Raw genomic sequence first — 18,707 nt, forward strand, 5'->3', positions numbered from 1 at the left:
ACTAAATTATATGAACTAAAGACTATACCGTGCTACTAGGCTTATCTACCTCTACCAGTAATTTTTATTGCTCACCTCTTACGCCTGCTTTAAGCATTCTACTAGTTGAGCTTTCCAGTTGTGTCATACTAGATTTTCCCATAAAACTGCTGGAACTCATTTCTACAAAGGACTCTTGCATGGAGGACATGCTTTGGGCAGACATGCTTGCAAATTTCATTTCAGTCATGCTGCTAGCACTGCTGCTGCTGAAACTGCTGAAGGACGCCTCCTGCTTGGAGGCAGACATTTGGACTGACTGAGACGAGAAGCTTCCTTGCAAGCTTGTGTCACCACTTGTCCTCAATACTACCTCTCTGGGAGGTTCTTCAACTAGAGCTGTGGAGCATAGCAGATACACAGTGAACATCAATGACATCTGGTTAATTGGTGACATCTGACATTGACTTGCAGAAATGGAAAACTTACACACACACACACAAACATAACCCAAACAGTGTGCTGTGAAAGCATAAGCGAATACATACATTTGTCAAGAGCTAGCTCAATGTCTCCAAGAAACGAATCTTTAGATTTCTATAATTACAATATTACATGCAGGTGCTAGAATAACTAGGAGAAAAATGATTAGTCATATAGAAAATCACAGAGATACTGTGCATTCTGAAAATAAAGCTAATAGGGCACTTGGTGGCTTGACTTTGAAAGTTAATTTATCCACGTATCTGTTTAGCTGCAGAGAAAATTTGACCATAAGGATGAATTCACACGGGAGGCCTGTGCCTCTTACACATGGGATTTAATGAGGCTCCTCAGAGTTGGCTCTGCTCAGAAGACAAAGGGGGAAAAATAGATAAAGGCCTTAAGCAAGTGAGAAAAATGGGAAAGGTATACTTACGAAGGACCGTTAAGGAAGCAGTAGCTGAACACTGGCCACGGAAATTTTTGGCCTTAACTGTGTACTTTCCACTGTCGCTTACTGATGCATTTCGGATTTCAAGAGAATATACATTTCTGGAGCGACTTACACTGATATTTGAAGAAACAGAAATCTAAAATGTAAGGGGGGAGGTAAACAAGAAGTGTTTCTTTGAGCTCTTCAGGAATAGATGTGGCATTTTAAATTTTCTTCGATGATCTATTCATAATTAAACTTACCGGCAAGTTGTTTTTAAACCATTCGATTTCCGGGGATGGCTCACCGCTGATTTCACAAGAAAAGACAACATTTTGTCCCTCGTTAATATTTTGAGATCTGGGCTGGGAGATGAAGGCTGGAGCATCTGAGAGTTCTTTGCTCAGCATCAGATCATACTGACATTTAATGATCCCTTGGCTGGTTTTGCCTATGCAGGTGAGGATCCCTTCGTCTTTGTGACTGGCCTGCTTGATGGTCAGGGTCTGATCGCTGCCCGAGACACCGTATCTGTACTCCTCAGAGTTAGCGAGCTCTACGCCATTCAGTACCCATTTCACATCAGTGGCACCAGCAATGTTGGCTTTTAAGGTCACTTTCTGACCATCAGTTATGCTCATCTGAGTAGAAAATGCTTTAATCTCCGCATGCGTTCTGATTTCTTCCGATGCCTGTGATGTTTTAGTGATTTCCTCATGGACAATGGATTTTTCCAGAGAGGTTGCTTCTGATTTCTTGACTTTTTCAGAAATCCGAACCTTCGAGGCTTCCTCCTTGAGGGCTAACTGTTCTTGAGATTTCATCTCTGATTTTTTCATTTCTTCAGAAATTAGAGCTTTCTGGGAAATTTCCTCTTGGACAACCGCCTTCTCTTGAGATTTTACCTCTGCTAGTTTCATTTCTTCAGAAATTAGGGCTTTTTGGGAAATTTCCTCTTGGACAGCCGCCTTCTTTTGTGACGTAATTTCAGAGGTCTTTTGTGTAGATACTTGCTGTGCCTCAATATCTTTTACAGCTGAAAAAGAAACCTCTGTAAGGCAAACTTAATTGGAAAGAGGCCCCACCCTTTACTCTTTTTTAGATTCTCCAAGCGAATAAATAAGACACAAAGAAAGGAATGTTGCCTCTTGTATGCAGTATAGGTAATATTTAATTCTTTCTCAGTCCTAGTCTTGGAAAGTTGTCATGCATGACTTTGAGATCAGTATAATGATTCTTTAAACTAAATTGAAGATGATTCTTATGACTTGAAAAAAAAAAGTCTTGAAAAGAATAGTCAAATATTTAGGATAGGTGTGGATTTAGGAAATTTTGATTAAAAATTGAATTATTATGCTTTCTTTAAAGATGTGTATTTCTACCTTTGTGTTCAAACGGTATTCTGGAATTTGTAAAACAGTTTAATACTTTGTGTGTGTGTCCGTGGTATGTGTGTTTAAGGGAGAATGTTTAGAAAACTTTCGTTAATATCATTTTCTAAAAACTATTGGGAAGAATGAAAGCCAACCTACCTTTTATAGTTAATTTGCAGCTAGAGGACACAGATCCAGCTGAGTTTGTTACTGTGCAGGTATAAAGCCCACTGTCAGAAGTATCAGTCTTATGAACTTCTAAGAAGTAAGCTCCTTTGTCTTCAGAGAGTTTGTATTTACTTCCTTGTGTAACAGCCTATAGAATGCAAGTGATTTGAGTTTTAAAAAGTAAGTTAAGTTTAAACATTTTTTGGGAGATGGAGAGGAAGGAAGGGGTTAGACTTTTAGGAGATAAAATTGAGAGACATTTAAGAACTGGTTACCTTTCCATCCTTTGTCCAGATGACGGTCGGCCGGGGTTCTCCAGTGGCTTTCACCGCAAACTTAGCGACGCTGTCTGAAGAAACAGTTGTATCCAGCAGCCCAGTGACGATTATTGGTTTTGAGGAAATTGGCTCTGGAGCTTTTGGTTCAGTCTTCTTGGTTTCTGTTGACTCCACGGTTTTCTGAGCTGCCTTCTTAGTTTCTGGTATCCTTGACACCTGCTCATGGATACTCTTAAAGGCTTGTCCCATAAAGTGTAAGTTCGTTTTAGAAGTTCCACCTTCGCTAGATATCTCACAAATGTATTCTCCACTATCGGATTCCGTGAGGTTATGGATTTTGAGCTCATAGGTACCATCTGCTGAAAAATGAAACTGGAAATGCCCATTTTCCTTCAGTTTCTTGCCATCTTTATACCAGGTGACCTCTTTTGCGCTTAATACACTACTTTCGACTGCGCAGGTCAGCTTCACAATATCTTTAGATGCTTCTGCTTTCAGGGACTGAGTTATCTTGGGTGGGACAGACACTGGTAGCTGCTGAACTTTCTCTGTTGGTGTGGGTTTTGTCTCTGTGGGTGATACGGCTTTTGGGTGAGTAGTGACTGGTTCCGGGGACTTCACTCGTTTTGGAGACTTAACGGCTTCTGGAGATTTCACGCGAGGCTCTGGGGATTTGACGCTTGGTGGTGACGTCACAGCCTTTTCAGTAACCCTGGCCTTCTGAACAGTCAGAGTGAACTGAGCTTCTTGCCTGCCTTCGCTGTTTTCTACCACCACGCTGTAGTTGCCCTCATCGGAAGCCTGCACCGAAGAGATCTCAAAGGTTGATTTGTACTTTGTGGTGGTCACTTGGTGGCGGGCAGAAGAGCTTATTGCTTGGCGTCCACGCAGCCAGGTTACAGTGGGTACCGGCTCACCGTCTGTGTCGCAAGAAAACCTCGCGGACTCGCCTTCGTACACAGTTATGGACCTTGGCTTAGTCAGAATTCTTGCTCCCACCAAAGTCGTCTTGATCTTTCTGTGTGTGGATTTTTCTTCCAGCGACTTCTGTTCTACGGCAGCACTTCTCTTTTCTGCAGATGCGTGGTGTTCATAGGCCGAGAGACTTTCCCTTGTCTCTGTCATCTGTGACTTCATTTCCCTGACGGAAGAAGAAGCTTCCATCTCAGAAGTTTTCTTAAATGACGAAACTGCGTATTCCTCTGTTCTTGTCAGCTCAGGGAAAACTGACGGAGGCACTTGTTCGTCTCTGCGCCGGGAAGCGTAGGTAGTGTAATCCCCGCCTGTGACATCCAAGGTCGCGTAGTCCGAGGCCTCACCTTTGTAGTTGGTGCACACGGCACGGTATGTTCCGCTGTCCTCAGCTTGGCAGTCCAGAATTTCTAGGGTCAATACCCCGCTCATGTTGGTGTAACGAATCTTACTGCTTTCCTGGAGTTCGACGCCATTGTGGTACCATTTAACCTCAGCGGTTGGCTTAGACTGAACATTTAAGATAAAACGCGTATTTTGGCCACATGGTGCCCTGTGGGAGCGCATTCTCAGTGTGATTCGAGGGGCATGGTCCAGCGTAAAAGGCTGCTGACTCAAAACTTCATACATCCTTTCTGATGTCTTCTGAGTCTTTAAAGCAGCTTTCATGGACTCATACCTGGAAAAGATATCAAATCTTGCAGACCTCTCAAATCTTGAGAGTGATCTCTCACTAGACACGGGGCTGGGGGAACGTGGGCGAGTTCTCTCTGGAGTAGGGGACCTTCTTTCTGTGTCATCTTCATATTCCTCCTCTGGCGGCCGACGTGGCCGGATTAGCTCGGACACAGGCCTCATTAATTCGATATAGGTTGGAGACAGGGAACGTCGCCGCCGCAGTAGCCTGGACACTGAGGAGGAGGACTCGGACTCCCTTTGAGCATGTTTTGAGGAGGCCTCCCTTTGAGCGTGTTTTGAGATTTCATATTCTTCCTCAATTTCTGTTATTTCTGTCACTTCTCTCTGTCGCCCTGATTTCTTTCTGGACTTTTCCTCCTTTGACATGTGGTCAAGCTCGCTTCTGTATTCTGAGAGTCGCTGAGTGGTAGTAACTGGGCGAAGCAACTCTTCCTCCTCTTTCTCAGCCATGATCCTCTGCCGTTGTTTCGGCTGCCTGTAGGAGGCCCGGGCGTGCCGTTCCCGCAGTTCCGCATAGCTCGTGCTAGTCTCAGCCCTGGTGGGGATGTGATAGGTTGAATATCTGAAGTCTTTTCTTGTTTCCTCCACCTTGACGTGAGCTTGTGGTGAAGAGTAACGCAGACTAGAAAGCTCAAAACGTGGAGGGCTTCGGCTTGGCGGTGAAGCTGAGAAACCCAGCTCAAGCTCTTCTTCAAGACGCAGCCTCTCTTCCTCTGTTCTTTTCATTGCCAAGTAGTCGTCAATGGGAAGGAGTAATTCTTCGTCTGACATGTCGCCAAGAGAACGTCTTCTAGGTCTGTAATAAAAGTCATAATCAGGAGAAGGTGTGCGGCGGCGGGCTGGTCTCACCATTTCAAGATCATCTTGGGAGAGTTTGGGAATACGCCATTTAGGTCTGTATTGATCTGTAATGCGTGGAAGAGGCATCACATAGAACTGTTCCCATCTTGAAAGGCGAATGCGCTTGGGTCTTTTCTGTACAACTCTGTCAATTTTCCCAGGCATTTCAAATTGATCACGTATCTTTTTGTACCATTTCATGTCGGACATAGGCACAAATTGCTTAATGCGTTGGTCTTCTTCTATGGTAGTCTGTTTGTACTTGCGTGGTTCCGGTACCTCATAAGGCATACGGAGTTTTCTCTCTTCCTTCTTTTCTTCCGTCTCAAGTCGGAATTCCCCTTTTACAGTCTTGGTGCTTACAGCCGGTTTGTAGAGAATGGCAGCTTCTCTCAGAGCCTCTTGGGCTACCTGTGTCAGTGGCACCGTTTCAGTTCCAGAAAGAATTTCAGCCATTCTTAGTGTCTTGTCAATTTGCTTTTGGACGTGTCGTTCACGCTCCTCCTTAGTCTTAAATTCTTGCTTGACGTACCTTAAGCGTTCCACTTGGAGGTGAGCCTGGCAGCTGGTGGATCCAGCTGTGTTCGTGGCTGTGACCCTATAATAACCTGTGTCTTCAGGCAAAGTGTCCCTGATGTGCAAGGCATAATAATCCAGGCCTTCGTGGATAATTTCAATGTTAGGCCCAAGGGACAGTGGCTGGCCATCTTTCTCCCATTTTAATTTTGGTGGGGGGATGCCAGACACTCTGATCTCAAAGCAGACGCTTTGGCCTTCTTGGCATTCTGCGTTTGCCAGCAGCCGTTTGAACATGGGTCTTAAGGTTGTATCTGTTGGCGGTGGGTGTGGGGTTACTGTCAGTTTCGCCTTGCAGCTGTCCTCACCATATTTGTTCCTTGCCACAACCGTATATTCAGCATCATCATCTATAGTTACACTGCTGATTGTTAACTGGTAAAGACCCTTGTCAGATTCGAATGTGTACTTCGCATCATCATCACCTGGTTTGATTTTCTGACCTGATTTATACCATGTTACACGAGGCTCTGGGTGGACAGTTATAGTTACTCCAAATCGGACATTTTCACCCACATAAGCTGTCTTGTTATAGAGAGGCAAGGTAAATTCTGGTGGCCTTTCCAGGAGTCTCATTGTGTCAGTTCTGCGCTTAATTTTCTTCATGGTTCTACGGCAGTAATAGTCGTAAGTTTCTCTCACACCTTTAACAAATAGTTCTGCATAAGAACTATCTTCACCGTAGTCATTGACTACTTTGCATCTGTAGGTGCCGTCGTCAAATTTGGTAATGTCTTTGATGTACATGGTGGCTACTCCATCTTCATAGGTGATTTCATATTTCTCACTGTTCTCCAGCTGTCTGACTCCAAAGTACCAGGTCACTTGGGTAGACTGATCATAATTTTCAATTTTGCATACATATTTGGCATATCCTCCTTCTTCACCAACTGCATGCATTATCTGTCCAGAAACCGGGCCAATTTCAATGGATGCTACTTTAACTTTAGCAACACTCACTCCCTTCTGAGATCGAATTGCACCACCACAAGAGATTCGGGCTGCCGACACAACCATGTTGAGGTCTTTCTTGATCAGAGTGTGGTAGTAACGCCGGTGTTTTAATGTTCTGATAACTTTAGTACTGACTCTTTCTATCTTCTGCTTCAGCCATGGATGCCGGAGTGCCTCGGATGCTGTCATGCGAGATTTTTTCTCTTTCACTAACAGCCGGTCAACAAAATCCATGGCCTCAAGGCTAATCTCTTTGAATGCTTCTTCGTCGAAAGTATATTCAGCATTCATGATGTTCTCAATCATCTGTTGGTTAGTTTCAGCCATGAATGGATTGGTACCACTTAACAGCACATACACCAGTGTTCCAAGTGACCACATGTCTGTGGCGGTACTGACAACGTCATGCTGGTGGACTTCAGGTGCATAGTATTCGGGGGCAGTGAACAGAAGCCTGAAGTTGTCCCCTGGCTTCAGCTGACGGGCTTGACCAAATTCTATGATTTTAATGGTGGAGCTCCTTCTTGTTTGGTAAATGATATTTTCTGGTCTAATGTCGAAGTGTCCGATATTATGACTATGTAAGAACTCTAGTGCTTCGCAGACCTGGCGAACATAACTTACAATTTCTCTTTCATTAAGTTCAAAAGCACTTGTGTTAATGCGTTCAAATATGTCAAGTCCTGATATGAACTCAAAGATCATAACTAATTCTTCCATGCTCTCAAATGATTCATGGAGGTATAAGATATTTCTATGCCTGGCAATGTTTAGAATGGAAATCTCCTTCTTTACCAAAACCTGATCAGTTCCCTTAACTTTAACAAATTTGGCCATGTAAGTCTTCTTTGAGGATGTTTCAACACAACGGTGGACAATTCCGAACTGACCACGCCCAAGATCTTCAGCAATCATATATTTCTCATACAGTTCCTTAGTTGAAGAGTGAGATGCTTTAGTCATGGAAACTTCCCTTGTTTCGTCTACCTCTTCATCATAATTCATGGCTCTGGTCTTGTCTTCTTTGGTTATGGTTGGTTCTGAAGGCTCAGAAGGCTTGCTCAGGCCAAATTTATTTTCAGCTATTACACGGAACTGGTAGCTTGTTTTTCCAAATAAGTTGACCACGGTATAACGTGTTTCTCGGGCCTGTCCTACACGGAGCCATCTTTCTGCAGTAGTTGCACATTTTTCAACAATGTAGTTGGTGATTTTGCTGCCACCATCAGAAGCTGGCTCAGTCCATGTTAAGTTGACAGAATCTCGTGAGACGTCACTAACTTTGACTCCTCTGGGTGGGTCGGGAACATCCGCCACATCCAGTTCGACGGTCTTCTGATCAATTCCAAATCTGTTTTTAGCACAGACCACATAGAAACCAGCATCTTTTCTCTCTACTCCATTGGGGAAAACAAGTGATGTGAAAGATCTTGTGACAATAACTTGGTAGTGGCCATTATTGTCGATGAGATCTTGTCCTTTCTGCCAGGTGATCACAGGATCTGGTTTGCCACTGAAAGGGATCTTAATGCTGACCACCTCACCTCGGAGAGCATGAACTGCTCCCATGCCTTCAAGAGTTTTAGGCAAGTGTATCTTAGCTGGAACTGTAGCAGAATAAAAGAAGAAAGAATGTAATTTAGCAACACCCAACACTATTTAAGTGCAGCAACCCCCCCCCCCGCCCCTAATTAGCAATGTGTCATCTAGCACTAAATGATTTTTATAGATTTGAGGAATTTACCTTCTACTTCCAAGGAGGCAGTGCCAGACACAGATCCCCCTTGGTTGGTAGCTCTGACTTGGTAAACTGTGGCATCATCGTCTGTGACACTTGCAATGATGAGCTGGTGGTAGCCACCCTTGAACTCTTGAATCCTGTACTTCAGTCCATCTGCAATGATTTCTTTGCCTTGTCTGTACCATTTCACAATAGGTTTTGGATGACCAGTTACTTTGCAGACCAAAGTAGCGTTGCTCTGATATCTGACATTTAGATTTCTCAGTTCCTCTTTAAAGTGTGGTGCCTGAATTGGGACATCAGATTTGGGAGTGGCAGGTTCTGATATTTCACTCCATTCACTTTCCCCACCTAGATTTTCACATTTCACACGGAACTCATATTCAAGACCTTCAATAAGGTTTTGCACTGAAAAGACAGTTTCTCGAATTTCTTCTGTTGTCACAGCAATCCATTTATTCTGCTTCTTCTCACGTTTCTCAAGGTAGTAATTTCTAATCTTTGCACCTCCATCACTGGCAGGTGGCTTCCAAGCCACAACACAAGAATCTTTTGTGAGAGCAGTGATAGTTGGTTTGCCAGGAGCACCTGGCTTTTCTGTTACAAAGAAGAAAGATTTGAGTCATGAGGTGAAACAAGCAGCTTTATTAAAAGCTTAGTTTTTAAAAAGAAAATCTTATGAACCCAAAGGTCTAAGAATAGCTATTCCAGAAAAATGAAATGGGTCACTTGATGCTAAGAAACTTACAAAACACAAAGCTCTTTTTTAAAGAAGAAGTAGGGTTTGTATTTGCCCTTGTAGATGTGCAGAAGTTCAATTTAACTGAGATAAAAGGCACTTTTACTTTATCTGAATCTTGGCTATTTCCTTTCAAAGGTTATTTCTGTTAATAAGAGTTTTATGTAAGCATGGAATTTTGCCGTAGGAAGATTTGTAGAGGTTGTACTCACCAAAAGGACTCTTAATGATCACAACTGAGGCAACCTCTAGAGGCTCACTGATGCCAAAAGTGTTCTGGGCTGAAACCCTGAAGTAATAGCCAGCATTTTCTGTGAGGTTTACAATTCTGCAGGTTGTCACCGAGATGGCTGAAGACACCAATTGCCATTCAGCCCCTTCCTTGGCCTCACATTTCTCCACCACATAGTTGGTGATCCAGGAGCCTCCATCATCTGCGGGTGGTTTCCAGCTGATCACTGCAGAGTTCTTCAACAGAGCTTCTATCACAATTGGTCCTGTAGGTTTGTCTGGTTTATCTGTTGGGAGAAAATACAATCATAGTGGTTTTTTATAATATGTCACCTGAGATCTCTTTTTTCTTGAAAAATTAAAAAAAAAAACACTAAAAACTAAAATAAAATACCTTGTATGTCCACATCAAGGATGGCATCAACTGTTCCAAGAACATTGCTGAGCTGGACTTTGTATTTTCCAGCGTGAGTCTTACGTTGGACATTCTTCATGACAAGATGAGTATAGTGCTCAGTGTTTTCAATAGTAATGTTTTCTGAGTTTTGCAAAAGTTTCTGGCCATAGAACCAAGTGATGGAAGGTACCGGACGACCAATGTACATAACATGAAGTCGAAGTGTCGAACCCACAGCACCATAATATTTCTCTTTCAGTGGGTAACCGGGATGGAACTGTGGTGTTGCTTGCAGGAGAAGCTTACTACTGGTTTCTACTTCTCCAACCTCATTAGTAGCTATGCAGGTGTAAACACCTTCATCTTCTTGTTCCTCTGTCATTACTGTTAGCGTATGTGTGCGTCCGTCTGAAGACATTTTGTACTTCCGGCTTTGTACCAGCTCCTTACCAAATCGGTACCATTTAATGTCAGGAAGAGGCCTTCCAACAATCTGGCATGAGAGTTGAGCAGCTTCGCCCAACTTGGTGGTAACATCCTTCATTTCTTTGCGCACTCCTGGAGCCTCTCCAGCTGAAGGATAGGAAAGATAGTATTAATGCATTGTTATTACCACTGAATCTGTAATCCTCTGTCCCTGTATATCAGGAATGAATTTATCCTTTTGACTAACACTCTATTAGATACCATGATTTACACATGAGTCTAGTTCTTAAAAATTTCATAGCGCTTTTCCTGGGGTCCTATGGAAAATAGGGATTCAGTGAACACATCATCACATTATTAGGTAGAGTGACTTTTCTCCTTATCATTGGGAGACGTCAACAATGATAGGGGTTTAAGTAAATATGAATTCTCTCTATAAATCTATAGAGAGAATCTTTGCCTTACTTCTTAGGTTTACTGAAATGCGATACATTTGTTGACCCTTCTGGTCTTATTAGGAAGCATAAAAAAAAAAAAAACCAACACAAACTACTGCATTTGAAGGACAAATTGCTCTAAGATTGTGCTCAGGTCACTGCATCTAACATCTGAGGTTACGGGCTTGGAATGACTTCCTGTAGAACACAGCAGCTATTCCCTGTGTGCGTATATGCCAAAGTGAGTGATTCTTTCCAAACACTTGCTGCCCAGTAAGGTTTTCTGTACATCTACTTAATATCAAGGAAGAATTAGCCTTAACACGTTGCTTAGGTTATAGGTCATAAGCAGAGAACTAATGGCTACTTACATGTTAGTTTAGTCTTTATAGACATAGCAGTTCTTCGAGGTCTGCTAAGCCCGGTCTCATTCTCAGCAAAAACCCTGAATTCATATTCAGTGGCTTCCAGCAAACCCCCTATTGTGAATTGCCTGTCCTTGATGCGCTCCTTGTTGCTCTTCTTCCAGGCACTGTCTCCAGACTGCCTGTATTCAACCCAATATCCAAGGATTTCTTTGCCACCATCACATTCAGGTTTCTCCCACTGTAAAGTGACACTATCTTTGGATATTGAAAGAATCTCAAGTTCTCCAGGTTGGCTTGGCTTATCTGAAATATTTTAAAACAATTGAAAAGGGAATAAGCTTTACTGCTGAGGTAAAAGAAAAAGACCAAAGATGGCTTGCCTCTTTAGTTTGAATCCCTTTAGAAACTCTCTCCTTACCAAATGGATCTTTGCAAACAACTGGTTCAGAAGCAGGGCTGGTCTCACTTAGGCCAACATCATTCTGTGCGATGATGCGGAACTGATACTCTGCATCAGGAACAAGCCCGGTGACAGTGTACATTGTGGTGGTTATCTGAGTCTTGTTGTGCCTGACCCACTTGTCAGTCGAAGTCTCCTTGCGTTCAATGTAGTAGCCTGTGACTCGAGAACCACCATCGTCTTTGGGCCGGGACCAAGACAGGCTGACAGAACTCTTGGTCACATCGAGTACTTCTGGAGGATTGCTTGGAGGCTCTGGAGGATCTATGGATATAAAGTAGAAAACATGTGTTAAGAGTATGGTCCCGTATCTTGTAAGCTGATGGCTTTCATTTCAAAATGAAAGAGGACTGAGAGAATTTTTACAGTGTTGTGGTCGGAAGAATACTTACTCAGTGGTGTTTTTGGTATGACTGGTTCTTCAGATTTCAAGGGTTTGCTTATGCCAAACTGGTTTTCAGCTGAAACACGGAAATGGTATTCCACATTCTCTTTGAGGCCTTTTACCACCAGAGATGTGCCTCGGACTCTGGAATCAATTGTATACCAGGCGGCTTTAGACACTTCTCGTCTCTCAAGAATATAGCCTAAGATGTCGGCACCACCATCATCGGCAGGGGGTCTCCAACTGACCCTTACAGAGCGAGCTTGTATGTCGTCATATTCAAGGGGCCCTTCAGGAGGGTTGGGGTTTCCTATCACCCTGACTTTGATGTAGACAGCCTTCTTGCCACACTTGTTTTCCAGAACCAGGTCGTAAGTGCCAGAATCATCCCTGTCTGCTTCTTTGATTACAAGCTCAGTGTGTGTCTCAGAGGTTGCAATCATGGCGCGCTTACTAACATCTTGGCCTTCCTTAGTCCATTTACATATTGGGAATGGTTTTCCTTTGATTGGTATGGTAAGTCTGATGACTCCACCTTGTCTTACAAAGATACCTTCTTGGTATCTTTCATCAAGTTCATAATCAGGATATTCTGGGGAAAAGAAGATCCAGTCACAATTAGCATTTTTTGGGCGGTGGGGAGGATGGTGAGAAATAAATCTTAAGGCAATTATAGCAGAAAGTAAGTGATCATATGTCTTACCAAGCATTTCCGTGACTTTGACTGTTCCTGGTACCTCAGCGGGCTCCCCAGGTCCACCAGCATTACAGGCTAGGACACGGAATCTGTATTCAGCACCCTGAGGTAGATGTGTTAGGGTATACTCCCGAATCTTGGTTGGGGTGGTGTTACATTTGGTCCATTCGTGTTGATCTACTTTCTGCATTTCAATCAAGTAGCCTGTGACTTTAGATCCTCCTTCATCTTCTGGAACACTCCAGGCCAGAGAGACTGATGTCCTTGTTGTATCAGTAACTCTTGGGTTTTGTGGCTTTCCTGGAGGCGCTGGGGTTAAGAATAAGACAAGATATTGTTAAAGTTGCTGCAAAGCTGAAACTTGGCTGTGCCACCTAACATGCAATGAATTGTGTAAACATGGACTGTTAGCATTAGAATATGGTTCTTTGTTAAAATTTTATTCATTTTTATCAGTTAAAAATACTTAAAGCTCTAGCTTTTTCCTTTGTCTTAAATGTGCTTTATTTATGATCACTATTACCATCTTACATTATCATCAGCTTTTAAAGTGCTTTCAGAAATATTAGCTTATTCAAAGAATTAAACACTGGTATAGGGCATGTATTGTAAGTCCCACTTTAAAGAATGGGTAATAGATTCAAGAGGAGAATATGAAAAGTTACTTTCTCAAAGCTGCTAGGGGCTGGAGTGGGGAGGGGATCCACAAGTGAACTTTTTGGGCTGATGGAAGAATTCTATATTTTGACTGTGGTGGAGGTTATACAACAGGACCTCTTCAAAACTCAGATATTTCAGAAGGATAAATTTTACTACATTTAAATTATACCTCAAAAAATTGACCTATACACAATGTATTTACCAATTGGATCCATGGCAACGATGGGTTTGGAAGGACGACTTGGTTTCCCAGTCCCTCTCACATTAATGGCTGTGACACGGTGTTCATATTCTAAGCCTTCAATAAGGCCAGTGGAACGGTACCGTGTCATCGTCACTGGTACTTTATTTACACGGACCCATCGATCTGCTCTCACTTCTTTGCGCTCTATAATATATCCAGTCACTTGGGAGCCACCATCGTTTTCTGGTGGATACCAAGTCAGTGTCATGCCATCACGGGAGACATCAAATATTTGTAATGTTTCTGGAGGTCCAGGAATACCTGCAGTAAGACAGAGGTAAACACATTATGGCAATGTGAATAAATTGAAATAAAGACTCACACATTTCTGTAAGTACGTCGTAGCTTTTTAAATAGCATGTAAGACTTGTGACAGTTTTTCCAATTTTTTTTTGTACTTTTCTTGAGGTTACTCATTTTCTTCAATTTTATAAACATTTATTAAGCACATTCTGTATTTTTTTTCCTCACTATAACCTAGCCAGTTTCTCCTGTCTCCCTCCCTCCTTTACTCCTTCCTCTTTTTCATTAAAAAAAAAAAAATTAACCATTTTGAAAACCTCCAGGAAAATTTAGAAAACTTAGAAAGACCCTGGGGTTAATTTTGGGACCTCTTTTTCCTTAGGACATGATAAAAACAAATTCCCTTCTGCTAACATTCAGAATCAGGTGGGGAGAATGGTGGCCTTAACGGTCCAAGGACTTACTGATGCTGCTGCGACATTCTATGACCTCAGACTGCAAGTAAGAGCCAATGCCGAAGCGGTTTGTCGCAGCCACGCGGAAGACATACTCATTTCCTTCAGTGAGTCTGGTAAACTTAAATGTCTGTCTAGTCACTGATTCAGACACTGGCAGCCATCCTGGACGATGGGCATCACGCTGTTCTACCACATAACCGCTCAATGGAGCGCCACCATCCAATTCAGGTGGTTCCCAGGAAATGGTAATTGAAGTAGCATCAATTTCATCAATCTTAATAGGCCCAGTTGGAGGACCAGGCTTGTCTATGAAAGAGAAAGAAATCCAGAAAATTAATTTTCACTTCACATCACCACTGGGTGACATCAACAACGCACATGTGTCTTTGTCACACATCCTTACCAAGAATGATAACTTTAATGGTCTCTGAAGTAGTTCCAGTTACATTCTTCAATTCAAGTGTATATTCTCCAGTGTCTCTGATAGTGGTTTCACGGATGGTTAATTTAGCTACTTTAGTATGCGTTTCAACTGTGACACGCTCTGATTCTCTTAGTTTAGAACCAGCAAAGAACCAGGAAGCAGCAGGAGGTGGGCGACCAGCGATTGGTATCACGAGCTCCACTGGTCTGCCGGCTGGGACATGAATGGTCTTCTGAGGCATTGTAGAAAGATCGATTGTTGGCAACACTAGGAGAAAGAAAGTAGGCCTTAATTCTTAAGCGTTATTTCTATTGACGAAGTACCGTGAATTCTGACTGTTTTCTTTACTTCACTATTATTGATGTTTTTGGTAATTTGGTACATACCTCTGAGGTCTTGTACAGTCACGGCTGTGATGATCTCTCTTGGTTCTGACACGCCTTTCTCATTTTGCGCCCTTACTCTAAACAGGTACTGTTCACCTTCATTTAAGGAAATGACAGTGTGCTCTAGGACGGTGGGTTTTAAGGTGACGACCTTCATCCATCTCTCAGTGCCAGCTTTGCAGGCCTCAAGAACATATCCAGTGAGTCGGCTACCACCATCGTAGAGTGGTTTTTCCCAGGCCAGAGTGACAGTTGATTTGGTGACATCGACCACTTCTAGCTTTGTAGGCACCAGAGGTACTTCTGAGACCAGAACCGCATCAGATGTTTCACAGGGTTCCCCGATGCCGTAAATGTTTTCTGGCAACACTCTGAAATAGTACATGGTTCCTTCTACAAGTCCGGAAATTCGGTACAGTGTCTTGCTGCATTTGGTAGTTACTGTTTTGAATGCTCTCATGGCAGCCTCACGTTTCTCAATAATGTAATTGTTGACAGGAGCGCCACCATCAATTGTGGGAACTTCCCATGTAATGGTCACAGAATCTCTCGATACTTCTTTAACTCTCACTGAAGGACAGGGACCAGGAGTATCTAAAAAAATAGAAAGTAAGATTCATACTTATTTGCCTGATTGGTGGATAGCTTTTTGTTTTGTGTTTTTCAGGAACATCGTTTCTCTCTAGAGAGGTGATCAATCCTAGGTCAAGGGGTGTTTTTTCTAAGAAATATACTCACAGCATAGTCAATTTTAAGACAAATACTTACCGTATACTTTAACAAGGACTGTTGCTGATTTCTTGCCAGATTGATTTTCGGCTTCAATGGTGTATTTTCCAGCATCGTACCGGTTAACTTTGTCCACAATAAGTAAAGAGTAGCTGTCAGTGGTGTCAATAATTGCCCGGTTTGCAAGGTCAATGCCCTTCTTGCTCCATGTGATGACAGGAGATGGTCTTCCAGATACAGACACCATCAGGCGCAATGAGGCCCCAGCTCTGATGGTCACAGTCTTCTTTAAATCATCTGCAAGCTCTAGGTCTGGTATTTCTGGAAAGTAAATGTCAAAACTTAATTCATGAACAGGTGTGACGAGAAAATAATTAACTTACAAGCTTATATTATAAATACCTAGTCTTTCCACGGGCTCAATTTCAGCAGTTGACTCGCTGTATTCACTCATACCCTTCGCATTCACAGCAGCAACCCTGAAGGAGTATTTCTGGCCCATTTTAAGGTCTGGCACAGTGAATTCATTATTTCTTATTGTGGCATTGGTGTGCACTCGGTACCAGTGATCAGTATCCTTCTCTTGCATTTCAAGAACATATCCTAGGATGTCAATGCCACCATCATACATGGGCTTGGTCCACGCCAAACTAATGCTGAACTTGGTGGTATCCACAACTCTTGGAGCAGAAGGTGGTCCAGGGGTATCTATGGAATTTAAAAAGGGGGATTCAGACATTATACAAATAAGGAAGCTTTGAGGTTTATATTTTTGGTTTTCAAGACTCACAAAGGCATTATTGTTCTCCCCCCCGCCCCCCAGTATTTCAAAAGGTCTTTTAATAAGGTTTAGGGGGGAAAAAGCCCTGTGATTGATTAAACTCAATATTGTAAAAGGTCTTTTTATAGTGTAGTAAAGGATTAAAATTTTTTAAAAAGAATTCATTGAAGATGTATCCTTATTGGCTATAAGAAATACAAGTTACCTTATGATCTCTGCATCTTAACCCACAAGTATGTAGTCGCCTTCCCTTTCTTCTGATTCTCCCACCCCCAGAAGAGTAAGGCATTTTTGTTCTTTGTCCACACTCACCAAGATAAGCTGTGTAACTGAGCTCCTCTGATATTATAGGACAACACTTTATGCTATATCATTATTAACATCATTATTATTTTATTTTAAAAATTACATTTCTTTAGAAAGGTAGATGGTTTTTTTCCTGCTACTTTGGCTAGCTATGTTGGGTTCTTCTAGCTCAATTCATTGCTTAAAATACCTATTCTCAGGGACTTTTCCTTAGTTGCTCAGCTTTCACAGGGTTAATGTCGCTTGTCACCTCTATGTTTCTAATGAATACAGGAAGTGGTTTCTTCTTCCCTTGTTCAGTCACAATGGTTTATTCTTTTTAGTCGGGCTCAAACTCTGTACAAGGATTTGCCACTTAACTTTTGAAGCTCTTTCAACAATAATTTTGTTAGGTACTTATTAGGCACTTAGGGATATTTATAAAATACATCTCTTTCATATTGGTAGTAAAATTATTTTTTTCATAGACTGGAAAATACTGTGATGATTTGTAGCAATGTAACTGCTAACTTATCAACAGAAGTAGTGGTTAAAATGTTCTGGCTTGACTATATTTAAGATCCCTCTAATAAGCATATGCTTTTCTAGATCATTCATAAATTCTAGAGGTTCTTGGAAATGGCATATTGGAAAATTATTTGTAACATGGTTTTGATGGGCATTAGGTTTATGTGTGATTCTTGGAACTCACATGATGGTTCTCTGCATGAGATAAAGTTGGAAGCTTCGCTGGGTTCACTGTTACCAGCAGCATTCACCGCAGTCACTCGGAACTGGTAATCACAACCTTCCATGAGGCCAGTCACCTTCAGCCTTGTATCATATACCACATAGTCTTTGTTGACACGTGTCCAGCGCAAGCTCTTTTTCTCACGTTTGTCTACTAGGTAGTTGTTGATCTCATTGCCACCATCAGATTCAGGTTTTGTCCACTGAATGATGATATGCTCTTTGCCGGCCCCAACTTCTTCAGGTATGCCCGGTTGTGATGGAATAGCTGTTTATATTTTTGTGAAAATGAGGATGGTCAGAATTACACAAAATCACTATTGATAGGATTGCCCCCCTCTCCTCTGAGCCCATTATATTTAACTACCAAGTTGTTTCAAAGTGTTAATACTCACTGAAAGAGTTTCTGGCTACAACTGGCTCTGATTCAACAGGCACACCAGGGCCATATTTGTTCACTGCCCGCACTCGGAATATGTATTCATTGTTCTTGATGAGTCTGGTAACTACATGGGACAGGGTTGGGCATTCGCCTTCAACGATCACCCAGTTGAGCCTGCTAGTCTCTCGTCTTTCCACAATGTAGTGAGTTATTTCTGCTCCTCCATCTTCCTGAGGAAGGCTCCAGGCTAAAGTGCACTTTTCCTCTGTTACTCTGCTGACGGTGAGGTTTCCACATGGGCCAGGGGAATCTGAAACAGGTGTCAATGGCAAGCAATGATTCAGATCTTTTTTCTTCTACCCACACTTGAAAATGCTGTAAAAAATAAAAGAATTTGACATGCTTACCAAGAACTTTGACCATGACAGACACGGCCTTGGTCCCACTGGCATTCTTCACTGTTAACGTGTATTTTCCGCTGTCACTTCTGTCACAGAACTTGATCACAGCAGTTGCTCGTTTGCCTGTATACTGCAAAGAGACTTTTTCACAGAGATCTAGTTCCTTGTCCCCTTTGGTCCAGATAATTTTGGGTTCAGGTTTGCCACCAACTGCAGCATCAAGGACAAGATCCGAGCCTGCTCTGATGGTAACCAGATCACCCTGTAATCTGGCATCCAGTTCAGCTTTGGGTGGAGCTGTCATAGGCAAAATGGATATGAATAAATA

At 42.4% G+C, this 18,707-nt stretch overlaps 1 protein-coding gene across 2 annotated transcripts in view; it reads right to left on the reverse strand.

Annotated features, from left to right (window-relative positions):
• Positions 1-18,707, reverse strand: part of TTN (titin) — a 268,971-nt gene that overhangs the window by 1,386 nt on the left and 248,878 nt on the right. For both annotated transcript variants that reach the window (XM_087861792.1, XM_087861790.1), the window contains 21 exons: positions 18,386-18,676; positions 17,992-18,288; positions 17,559-17,864; positions 16,183-16,488; positions 15,820-16,101; positions 15,052-15,645; positions 14,645-14,932; positions 14,248-14,547; positions 13,499-13,801; positions 12,643-12,945; positions 11,947-12,531; positions 11,513-11,818; positions 11,098-11,397; positions 9,861-10,436; positions 9,448-9,753; positions 8,500-9,093; positions 2,712-8,362; positions 2,428-2,584; positions 1,159-1,931; positions 899-1,052; positions 76-378 (listed from right to left, as the gene is read on the reverse strand). In XM_087861792.1, the coding sequence (XP_087717918.1) occupies positions 76-378; positions 899-1,052; positions 1,159-1,931; positions 2,428-2,584; positions 2,712-8,362; positions 8,500-9,093; positions 9,448-9,753; positions 9,861-10,436; positions 11,098-11,397; positions 11,513-11,818; positions 11,947-12,531; positions 12,643-12,945; positions 13,499-13,801; positions 14,248-14,547; positions 14,645-14,932; positions 15,052-15,645; positions 15,820-16,101; positions 16,183-16,488; positions 17,559-17,864; positions 17,992-18,288; positions 18,386-18,676 (12,975 nt within the window). The remainder of the gene's footprint in view (positions 1-75; positions 379-898; positions 1,053-1,158; positions 1,932-2,427; positions 2,585-2,711; positions 8,363-8,499; positions 9,094-9,447; positions 9,754-9,860; positions 10,437-11,097; positions 11,398-11,512; positions 11,819-11,946; positions 12,532-12,642; positions 12,946-13,498; positions 13,802-14,247; positions 14,548-14,644; positions 14,933-15,051; positions 15,646-15,819; positions 16,102-16,182; positions 16,489-17,558; positions 17,865-17,991; positions 18,289-18,385; positions 18,677-18,707) is intronic.

This window comes from Ursus americanus, chromosome 1, assembly GCF_024610735.1.
Source record: "Ursus americanus isolate L20-20 chromosome 1, mUrsAme1.1.p, whole genome shotgun sequence".
Lineage (NCBI taxonomy): Eukaryota > Metazoa > Chordata > Mammalia > Carnivora > Ursidae > Ursus > Ursus americanus.